Source organism: Harpia harpyja, chromosome 20 (genome assembly GCF_026419915.1).
Source record: "Harpia harpyja isolate bHarHar1 chromosome 20, bHarHar1 primary haplotype, whole genome shotgun sequence".
In the NCBI taxonomy this organism is placed as follows: domain Eukaryota; kingdom Metazoa; phylum Chordata; class Aves; order Accipitriformes; family Accipitridae; genus Harpia; species Harpia harpyja.
The window spans coordinates 114,001-125,890 of NC_068959.1; the positions used below are offsets into that span (position 1 = coordinate 114,001).

An 11,890-nucleotide genomic window follows, 5' to 3' on the forward strand; every position below is an offset into this window, starting at 1 on the left:
AAAGCCTGGATCAGACTTAGCCCCAGTCGGTTGGCCTTGTATAGCTACCAGAGGTATGCCTAGCACTAAGGCTTTCCACCACAGTTCATTACACCTTTTTGGGGGGTCCACTGCCTCACCAGGGAGTTTAGCAGATTAGCGAAAACACTGGAGGTTCTGGGCAATCTGTTTTACTTGCTGGATCTGTCTGCTTCAGCTCGGGATTGCCCTGCTGGCTTCAGTTTGTCCCACCCCATCTCTCAACCATGACTGACAGTGCCATGCATCAAGCTCTACCCAGGTCAGGATGCACCGAAGGTGGGGTTGGCCATCCTGACCCTCCTGAGCGTTATGTTCTATGTTTGGTCTTATTTTGTCCCTTTTTGCAATAAGGTGCGGTTTTAAAACAGCAGGGGCTCCCCTTAGAAGAGGGATAAGACGTCCGGCAAAACAACACGGCCGCTCGGAAGCGCAGTGCCCAAAGACTACGGTTTCCGGCATGCGTGGCAAACCAACATGGCCACCCGGCAGCCCAGTGACGGAAAACTACAACTCCCGGCAAGCCCAGCGAAACAAGAGGGCCTTACAGAAACTCTGTGACGGAAGAACTACAGGTCCCGGCACGCCCCGCGGAGGAAGACGGTCGTCCTGAACCTCGGTACGGGGAAACTATAGCTGCCGGAATGCCCCGCGATACCTCCGCCCGGAAGCCGAGAGCCGGACGACTTCACCTCCCAGCAAGCCGTGGGCCGCAGCCTTCTCTGAGCATTAACCCTATGAGGACGCCGTCCTCCCCCCGCGCCCAAACGAGACCCGGAAGTCTCCGCCGAGCCCAGACCTCAGCCCCGGGAACGCCAACGCTGGCCCAGGGCTCCACCGCGATCGGCCCCCGTCCGGCTCCGACACTGCCGCAGCCGGCGGACACGCTCACCCGCTACGCGTCCGGCACCGCCCCCCGCTCTGGCACGGTCCCGGCCCAGGGCAGCCCCCACCGCACACGCTCCGGAAACTGCTTAGGGCTGCCTTTTCCTAGGGATCCCCCCTCCCCGCGGTATGTCCATGACCTGACCCGGGTTGCTCCGCAGCACTGCTACGGCCCCTCGGCACCCTCCACCCCCACCCAGACCCACTCCGGCCGCTCCCGACACCCGGGCAGCCCCGCACGCCCGGGAGCGGCCTCCGCGCTGCCCCTGCGCGTCATCTTCCCTACCCCCCCAGGGCCCCGAGCCACCCTCCAAGCAGGCGCTGCTCCCCTCTCCTCGAGCATCATCCCGGTGGGATGCCCCTGCGTGTGCAGGGCCTGCAGCCCTGAGCACACCCTCCGCCAGTCCCTGCTCACCTTCTCCATGGTTCCAGGCAGAGTCTCAATCCTGGCCAGCGATGCTCAGAGGAGGAGGAGGAGGCGGCTCCGTTGTCCCAGACTTCCTGCAGCACAGGCCCAGCCAACAGCCCCTCTGTGAGCAGCGTAGCCTTCCAGCCTCAGCCGCAACCCCTCCCACCTGCCCCAACACCCACAGCTGTAGCCCATGGGGATTACAGGGTGTCCTGGTTTCAGCTGGTATAGAGTTAACTGTCTTCCTAGTAGCTGGTACAGTGCTATGTTTTGAGTTCAGTACGCAAAGAACGTTGATAACACTGACGTTTTCAGTTGTTGCTAAGTAGTGTTTAGACTAAAGTCAAGGATTTTTCAGCTTCTCATGCCCAGCCAGTGAGAAAGCTGGAGGGGCACAAGAAGTTGGCACAGGACACAGCCAGGGCACCCGACCCAAACTGGCCAACGGTGTATTCCATACCATGGGACGTCCCATCCAGTATAGGAACTGGGAGGTGGGGGCAGGGAATCGCCACTGGGGACTAGCTGGGTGTCGGTCGGCGGGTGGTGAGCAATTGCACTGCGCATCATTTGTACATTCCAATCCTTTCATTATTACTGTTGTCATTTTATTAGTGTTATCATTATCATTATTAGTTTCTTCTTTTCTGTTCTATTAAACCGTTTTTATCTCAATCCACGGGTTTTGCTTCTTTTTCCCGATTTTCTCCCCCATCCCACTGCTGGGGGGGGGGGAGTGAGTGAGCAGCTGCATGGTGCTTAGTTGCTGGCTGGGGTTAAACCACAACACAGGGCCACTGCCGTTAGCCCCACTGGGGACAGCTGGGGCTACCTAGGTAGCAGAGGTGTGCTCCAGCTCCTGAGAGCAACTCGCTGAACACAAAAAGGAAAGTCCTTGGACGCACACAAAGGAGAAAAAGATAGTATTAAAGGTGACAAGAGAACAAATGGAGAGCTCTGCTGAGCAACGAAAAGAAAAAAACACTAGGGGATGCTGGGGAAACAGAGGACTCTGGGGGCACAGAAAGGTAAAGGGGGTGGCCTGGGGCACACCAAAAGGAAAACAATGACCCTGGAGCACACCAAAAAGCACCTGGAAAACTCCTGGGACAGGGGAGAAAGCTAACCGGAAAACTTTGTGGCATACTGCAAGACAAAAGCCACGGCCCAGGGGCATGCAGAAAGGCAGGCAGAGGCCTTGGAGGCAACCCCAAATGCGAATTGAGGGCTTCAGAGGGCAAACCGAGCCGGGACTCTGGGGAACACCAAAAGGGCCATAAGGCATGCTGCAGGGATCAATGTGGCTGATGGGAAGCTGAGTGCAGGCACACTATGTCCCTGTGAAAACCCTATGTCTCAGCCCCACCAACGCAGGCCTCAGCCCCAGGCACGCTGGGGACATCTTGGGTTGCCACAGGCAAGCTCCGGAGCAGCCTGCAGACCTCACGCAGGCCTGGAGGGGCCCTGGCTACCCAATGGGAAATGCTACCAAGAGCCGAGTGTTCATGGCAATGCAAAGGAAATCCCGCACAACTGCATGAATGGCACTGGGGTTCTCCGGGAACCCCCAGGGACCTCAAAAGGGTCCAAGAGACCTAGGCACCAGCCCCCACTGCTTCGGACCCAGTGGATAACCTCTTTCTCTCGGGAACTGCCTTCTGGCACTTTCAAGTCTAAAGGGACTGCAGGAACCACAACCAAGAGTGCAAAGAATAAAGCAATTGTTTAGTATTTAATGCACATAAAAAAAACACCTGGGAGTAAGTCCACCGTGAGACTCAGTGCCAATACATTCCCCTCTTCTCTTGCAACACCCTAAGAGTCATTACCAGACCAGCATTCATTAGCCCAGTGGGCAAGGGTCCACTCCTGCTGCTGCCCTTGAAGCAGCACGTCACTAAGCAGCTGCCAGCCTCCCTCTGCTTTCTCCTTCAGGGATAGGATTCAGATCTTATGTTTGAGAGGAAAAATCTTGCTCTCGCATGTCTGTGCTTCTGCCCCACCCCTAAGGCTAGAGCCCTGCAAGAAACACAGCTCTTAAGTCACCCGCCACCTCAGCAGTCTAACTGAAAAGGTCGCGCTTCCACTGTATCAGACAGACCTCAGATCTGAACACACAGCTGAATGAATGCTCAGTGTCAAAGGGAGAGGTTACTGCAGTGATCCTAACCAGGAGACTACTGTATAGAGGAATCAGTGGTCCATAGAACAGTTAACGTGAGAAGACACAGGCCTGGCACTGTGCAATGCTGCAAATAGAGCTTAGTCTTCAAGCCTCTGTTGTGCTGCATATATCCCTTGTTCACAGGATAACCTCAGCCAGCTAATCGTAACAAAGGAGCCTGTAGACAGCTCCTGCTACTGGCAATTACACGTCCTTGTCTCTATCATAAAGTGAAGCAACAGGTTCTCAAGTGAACATCCTTTTGTTTGACAGCAGAAATGAAGAATGGTATTATTTTGTTCTAAGAAAAATGCTGTAAGAGCTCAAAAGACCAAGTTGTCAGTGGAACCTCTCCACAGGCGGGAATTGCACCACATGCCGTGCCCTGATTGGAGGTCCCTGTGACCTCACGACTCGGGGTTCCCAGCATCTGAAGGACGTAAGATTATCTATACAAGCCTCTTCTTCCTTCTGGTGTTAGCTTCAATAAATGGAATTTTAATCAATACATTACATGGGTTTCTTTGTGATCCCTGTAAGAAAGGCACTCAGACTATGTCCAGTGCACTACAGTTTCAAACTTCGAAGAAGGGTTCCCAGTGTACTGTTTAGAGCTTAGAGTTTATTATCTAAGGATTTAGACCTTTCCATTTAACAGTAAGTCATCAACCCTGAACCCCAGAGTGGTAAGCTGTAAACCATTTGGAACCCAAATGGTCATTGGGGATTTGAAGTCTACAGATGAGGTTAGATTTTAAATCCTGTGCCCTGATCAGTAAATGAGGAAACTGCAAACCCTGACTGGTAAATAAGTCCAATGAAATAAAGTAAGGAACCACAGCTCCTGAGTGAGAAACCCTCAAGAACAAACTCCAAACAATAAACCATAAGTGAAAAATACTGAACCTTCAGTTTTTAACACAGTTGAAAGCACAATGAGTAGAACCCATTTACGGATCCAAAGCTACATCATTAATTCAGTACTAAGGCACAGTCAACACCCGCTGCAAGGTCCCGGGCTAGCTTTCCCACCAGATCTATCTGCATTCCTCATCCTTAACCACACAGGGGTCTTATTCTCACCCTGATCTTCTGGGGGCCCACCCAGTACTCCACTCCCTTACCTTGACCCACCTCCAGCACACACCCCCGCATACATCTTGGTGTTCCGATTTTGGACAGCACTCGAGCTTACCGACTTCCTGGCACCCTCTCTCTCTCTCAAAGTCATTGATCCCCCCGCTGGTCCCCTGCCCTGGTAAGCAAGGTCAGATGTTTTTCTTCCACTCAGAAATGACTGTCCAGTGTTACGTGGCCAACCCATCTGTGAGAACACACACATGCAAGGCACACCCTAAGACATCCTGCTGTACAAAAAAGGACTGCTGAAATGTTGCACCTCACTAAGAATGTCACTGAAATTTTCTAACGAGGCAATGGTTTTATAGAGATACTACATATACCATGTTAAACAAAAGGGACAGCCATCCCGACAGAGCACTTGGAACAAAAAGCGTCCTCCTCATGCCAAACTGTGTCAGCATTAGAAGCTTACTGCCCCACCTTTCTCTGCACTCCTATAGCAGCATTAGGTGGCTCAGTAGAGGTTATTTTTGTACCCACGCGTCAGGACATTCAAAACTGCTGTATTTGTCAGGGTACCATTAACTTACAAACACTGTTGTGTGCACATATGCTGGATCGCTAAGCATACAGAGAAAACTCCCAGATGCTCTGAAAGCAGCAAGGTAGGGACAGACCTGCCACCAGGCACCATACATTCATTCTGTGTTTTATTTGTTTGAAAAAGGCACTCACAAGTGTTAACTCATTGTTTTGAACCACTTCCTAAAAGGAAAGAAATTATTAAAAATTTGTATGCTAATTATGCTTTGAAGAATGAAACTGATGGAGAAATGCATAGAAGAATTCAACTTGGGAAGAATTAATACTTAGTCAAGACAAATATCATTACAAAATTAACATCAGAAAATAATTTTTAAGTGCTCCTTTCCTTTTCTCCTCCCTGGATTCAAAGCTTCTCATTACAACCACAAGGTTTAATACTCCTGAGTCTATTTGGGAATGTATTCCTAGAAGGTCCATAACTGGCTGGGGGGCAGCATCAAGGTAAAAGAAAAGTTAGATGTTAAAATGTATATACTTCTTTGAATTTTGAAGCAGTGGCATTTATATGTTGGTTTATCAAATTGACACAACACACGATGACAAAAACTAGAATAAAAAAAAGCTTACTTCCCTTTTGAATAAGGCAGAAGACGGAAAATGACCTTCAGTTTAAGGCAGTAATCAAGCTTTCTTTTAAAAAAATAAAAATACTAGCTGTTACTTCCTTTATCCCCAGCCTTAGCCCCTAGCCTTTATGACTCTCACCTATTACTGTCAAGAGGTGTTTGGCTCTCCTAACTACAATAATATGAGTATTTGTAATTAGAAAAAAAAATATATATATACATATTTATTTCTAAAATCTTGCCTACAGAAACTCTTCATAATGAAACAAAGAACCCCCAGTGTATGAAGGGATTGAAAGCAGCCCTGCAGAGAAGGACTTGGGGGTACCGGTGGATGAAAAACTGGACATGAGCTGGCAACGGGCACTCACAGCCCCAAAAGCCAACCATATCCTCGGCTGCATCAAAAGCAGCATGGCCAGCAGGTTGAGGGAGGGGATTCTGCCCCTCTACTCCACTCTGGTGAGACCCCACCTCCAATACTGCATCCAGCTCTGGAATCCTCAGCACAGGAAAGACGTTGACCTGTGTCCTGGTTTCAGCTGGGAGAGTTGTCTTCCTAGTAGCCGGTACGGTGTTATGTTTTGGGTTCAGTATGAGAAGAATGTTGATAACATAACACGCTGATGTTTTCAGTTGCTGCTAAGTAGTGTTTAGACTAAGTCAAGGATTTTCCAGCTTCTCATGCCCAGCCAGCAAGAAGGCTGGAGGGGCACAAGAAGTTGGGAGGGGACACAGCCAGGGCAGCTGACCCAAACTGGCCAAAGGGATATTCCATACCTTATGATGTCATGCCCAGTATATAAACTGGGGGGAGTGGGACTGGGGGGAATCGCTGCTTGGGAACTAACTGGGCATCAGTCAGCAAGTGGTGAGCAATTGCATTGTGCATCACTTGTATATTCCAATCCTTTTATTATTATTATTGTCATTTTATTATTGTTATTATTACAATTATTAGTTTCTTCCTTTCTGTTCTATTCAACTGTTCTTATCTCAACCCACGAGTTTTACTTTTTTTTTTTTTTTTTTTTTTTCTGATTTTCTCCCCCATCCCACTGGGTGGGCAGGGAGTAAGTGAGCTGCTGCATGGTGCTTAGTTGCTGGCTGGGGTTAAACCACAACAACCTGTTGGAGTGGGTCCAGAGGACGGCCACAAAAACGATCAGAGGGAGGAGCACCTCTCCTGTGAGGAAACGCTGAGAGAGTTGGGGTTGTTCAGCCTGGAGAAGAGAAGGCTCCGGGGGGACCTTATTGCAGCCTTTCAGTACTTAAAGGGGGCTTAAAAGAAAGATGGGGACAAACTCTTTAGTAGGGCCTGTTGTGATGGGACAAGGGTAATGGTCTTACAGTAAAAGAGGGCAGATTCAGACTAGACGTAAGGAAGAAATTTTTTACGATGAGGGTGGTGAAACACTGGACCAGGTTGCCCAGAGAGGTGGTAGATGCCCCATCCCTGGAAATATTCAAGGTCAGGTTGGACGGAGCTCTGAGAACCTGGTCTAGTTGAAGGTGTCCCTGCTCACTGCAGGGGGGTTGGACTAGATGACCTGTAAAAGCCCCTTCCAACCCAAACTATTCTATGATTGTTGACAGCAGACCAAACAGTCAAGAGCCACCAAATGATGCTGATATGATTTCAAGAGGCATCACCCGAGTTCTTCAGCATTTGAAAAACAGAAATTGTTTTCGTCCTTCCCCAGCCATGCTGGGGATTTTTCAGTGAAAATGGTGGGATGAAAATTTACTGCCTATACCTAATTTTTTTTTTTTTTTTAAATAGTGTTTCCATACAATACCTTGTACAGTGATGTTCTGTGTCACAGTTAGGACTTCCATATACCGTAGCACTACCAAAGCTTCTAAGCACAACCAGGACTCTATACAGAGCTGTTATCTCTTCAAGAGGTGTCCCCTTCATAGACTACTATCTGCAAAATACAGTAAAACAGTTTGTTTTGAAGCCTTCTCCCCACCCCCCACCTTCCTCTTTAACTGTGCTGCACTCTTACTGCAGGAGGACTTGTAGCACCACTGTGAGCAATAGTAGCTCCTCCATTTGGAAGTCTTACAAGGCCCTAAAGCACCATAGCTGGCTTGAAGAAGACAAACGGAAATACCAAACTTTGAGTTACTACATCAATTTACTATAAATTGCTGAAAACACAAACTTTAAAAACACAAATATCATCTATGAATGTGAAACAATGCAGAACTTCAAATAAAAATCTGATTTACAAAAAAAAAAAAAAATCCTGGTCTTTTTACTAATTTTCACCTGGTAGCAAATCTTTTATCATTCTATGCCAAGCTATGGTTATGTATATATGCAGTTCAGCATGGAGAAAAGCTTCTGTGAATAGTCTCATGTTTTCTCCACTGCATGGTAAGCACACGCTTAACGCACAGGCTACTAGATCTCAGTGCAAGATGAAAAAAATTAAAGAAAAATCTGAAGTTTTAATTCCTTTCTTTTCCATTTTCTAGGATTAAAATTCATAGCCTTCAGCTAAAAATCAAGACTCTCAATACAATTTTTCTTCACAAAAACTGGACTTAAAATTATTTAGCCTCGCCCATGTATAGTAAGTACAGGCGTATATAGTTCACCACACAGCCACTCTGCCTGAAACAGAACTAGTTATTAGTTTACCCATTGCGAATGTTTTAATCATCTAGCAGAAGGAATTCAGAGAAATCCAAGGTAAATTCTTAAGTGCTATGGATGGAATTCATACCCTAAAATGACAGCAGCACTATTTTCACTTTCTAACAGGTTAGGCGGTATACAAGCCTTATGCAGGCTTGTCCTCCTCTACCCCAGAATGGATTCCATCCTTCAGGATAAGCTTTCATTACAGGACAGCTAGAACATCTGGCTACACACCACAGGAAGTTGTAGCAAATGCGGTACAATCATACAGTGTTTCATGTCTGGAGTAATTTAAAAGCAGGGGGGACGGGATGACACCATCTGCAATCATAGTTTTGTTTAACTCGCACACTCTGTTTTCCAGTTTTGTCCTTCAAACAGCACTTAGAAACCTAGCTAAGGCTTAGATTCTCACCTTTCAGAAACCGTGTGGGAATTCAGCAGTCAATTTTCCATTATGCTTCCAAATACACAGAGATAGCCAGGTCTGTTCACGTATCCTCACTGCTGCCAGAAGGCAGACTCTGCAGCTTGGCTAGTACTCCTTAAAACAAGAACCTCAAAGTGTGGAGTTTACATGGTGCCTCACAGAGCATTCTTGGCTCTTCTGGCTGTTGCCAACTGACAGCAGGAATGAACCATAAAAAGCAGTGTCAGAAAATAAAAGTTATAAACTTCTAGGTATAAGTCATGCTCTTCATGTTATGCTCCAAAGATATGCATTCCAGCATTTTGTCTCCAGGCACCCTGAACTAGAAAACAAAACAGCTTTCTACTCCTTGCCATCTCAGGGAGGAATTGGGAAGGAGGAAGAAAAACACACACACAAATGGAGGCGGGGGGGGAACCCACACCCAAACCAACCCAAAAAACAACCAAGAGCCTTAGTCTCAGATTCCTAAAGGAAAGCAAAGGAACCCAAACTGCATAACTAGACATGATTTTTTTCATACTCAAGACTAGGCCTACTGTTACAAGGTCACTTAAGCTTTATTAACAGACGTATTTCCGAGTAAGAACATCCAAGCTGGTTTTGTTTCTAAAGGTGGCAGCATACGGACAGGAGCATCTCAAGCTTATTAGCTCTGCCATCTCTGAGAAAGCCGAACAGCTCAGTTACACAAGTATGACACAAGCTGCTCTCTCTAAACTTGAGAAATGATCAGAAGTCTCTAAAGCCTGCACAAAAGAACTTTGAGCATAATTCTTTCATGTCCTACCCCTTGGCTATGCCAGTCCTCAAAAGCAATCATAAACTACCACCATCCTAGAGGAAAAGTGCAAGATCCCTGTCACCTCCTGCCCTGCCAGCCACTGCAGTCAGGTAGCCAGCCTTTCAAGTCCCTGAACAGATGGCACGCATTAGAGCAACTTTCCTTCTCCTCTCTCAGAATTGCAATAGCCCCCATTAGAAAAGGCACAAAAAAGTAGCCCTAACAAAAACAACTCTGGAAGACCTTTCTTTCTGTCCGGCATTCCTGCTTCAGTAAAGGAAGCATGTTCCCTGCTTCTGAGCATTTGTCTCCTTCAGATAAAAGAGATTCTAAAACCCAACTTGCAAGAATACCATGTGGTTTGACATTTCTAATGGAACCTATATGCATTTATGTCCTGACAAATTCTGTTTAAGCAAAAGAACAACCCCTGGTAGATCAAGAAACACAATAACAAAACGGCAAAATGTGTAGCTAGCTAATTGGAGGAGGCATTCAGTTTTGAATTATCTCTTCTAGCCTACTTTACTCATTCTGGGTAGAGCCAGTTTTGTTCTCTTCTGGAGCTGATTTCTGTTTAAAAAAAGATTTATTATTTTTTATAGGTATTTTATAAACCCATCCACCTTCTTTGATGATGGGCAAAACCTTAGCTGTGCTGACAAAGTTCCATTATCACAGCACGACCATCTGAACGACTTTGATGCGAGACAAGGCACCCGTGCAATGGGGAAATAAATGGTTATTACAACTCCCACTATCACCTCCATCCCATCACATCAATCAAATGGATTTCAAATCCATTGCACCGATGTCTGTTGAATTACCAGTCCCAGGGGCGCAGGACACAGGCAATGCAGGATCCTCTTGGAAAAAGTCTGGATCTTGAGGCCAAGGAACTGGGGGAGAGTGTTCAATGACACCCTCGGTGACAGCAGCTTTAGCTGGCAACACCTGTACTGTGAAAGAGGAAGAAAGTCATGTGGTAAGAAAGTGCAAGTCTGATGACAGGGAACAACTCTGGGGCAGATCCTCCTCAGCAAGCAAAGGCTTTGTCGCTGAAGATACCATCTGAGGGCAGAGATGCTATCATAAGGGAGACAGAGGTAGGCTTTAGTGACACGCAATGTGATTATCAGCAATATGACTACCTCAGATTATGACTTGTCAGCCCAGCGCAGAAAAGACAAACTGAGGAGGAGTTTGGGCAGACTTTTTGGAAATGCTAGGGAAGTTATATTAGTCTTTATTTGTGTGGATACAAACAGGTGGGAAAAAAGGGGAGAGTTTCTGAAAAGAAAGCTTAGTCCATAAAAAAAAAAAAAACAAAAAAAAACCCCAACCCAAAAAACTGTCAGGGAGGCCTTAGTCTTCAATTTCATATTTTGGCTAAGGCCTCCCTGACAGGTTTGTTTTCTTTGTTTGGGGTTCTTTATGCTCTCACTACCAAACAGAGGACCAGAAATGCAGAGTGACCATGTATGGCTAGAAAAAATGGTGCAAGGAAGAGGGATTCAGAATCGGTAGGAACTACAGGAATCTTTAAAAACAGAAGGATGCTATAAAGGAGGTATGCCCTTCATCATAAGCCACATGCAATCAGGATACTGACATTTACAATTAAAAAAAAAAAAGGCACAGGTGTTAAAAAGCACATGATTTGGAGTGTTACACACAAACCTCTGTATTTTCCTAAGTAAAGCACAGAACAGCATTCATCAAAACACAAGCACAGTTCAACATCCTTGCAAGAGCAACAAAATCCAGATAGCTACTACAATGGGGCAGAGTTTCAAAAAGGGAGTTAACAAAATTCTTTATTTTTAAATAAAGAGAAAGTAGTGGTGCAGCTAGAAAAGTAAAAATATTTTCTAGTGACAGGAAAACTATTTAAAGACATGATATCAACAATCATGCTTTATTGTCTATTAGGAAAGGCTAAGAACCAATCCAAAATAACTATTCTGACAAAGGGGAAGGATGACATCCCTCAAAAAGTGGACGATATGCTGAAATGCAGACAATAGACATGGTTGTAAACTGTCATATTAAAACACAGTATGGCAGGGCAAAAATATGGCTTGGGGAAAACAACTTGCAGACAGGAAGAGAACCGATGACTCCTTTCTCAGCCTCATCAGGGACTGGGAGACTATCAGAGAGTTCATAAGGCCAACCGATGGTCAAAACATAAGGAGGGCACAAAAAGTGACTTTTGCACCCATTTTGTTTCAGACAAGCTTGGAAAAGTTTTTGTGCCAAAAATTTCCTTTACAGGAGTGGCATTACAGA

At 46.3% G+C, this 11,890-nt stretch overlaps 1 protein-coding gene across 1 annotated transcript; it reads left to right on the top strand.

Moving 5' to 3' along the window:
* The first annotated feature begins 497 nt into the window (after positions 1–497).
* Positions 498–1,798, top strand: LOC128155001 (uncharacterized). Its single transcript, XM_052816405.1, has 2 exons — positions 498–1,030; positions 1,336–1,798. The coding sequence occupies exons 1-2, from the start codon at positions 663–665 to the stop codon at positions 1,541–1,543; spliced, it is 576 nt and encodes a 191-aa protein (XP_052672365.1). The 5' UTR covers positions 498–662; the 3' UTR covers positions 1,544–1,798.
* The last annotated feature ends 10,092 nt before the right edge of the window (positions 1,799–11,890 follow it).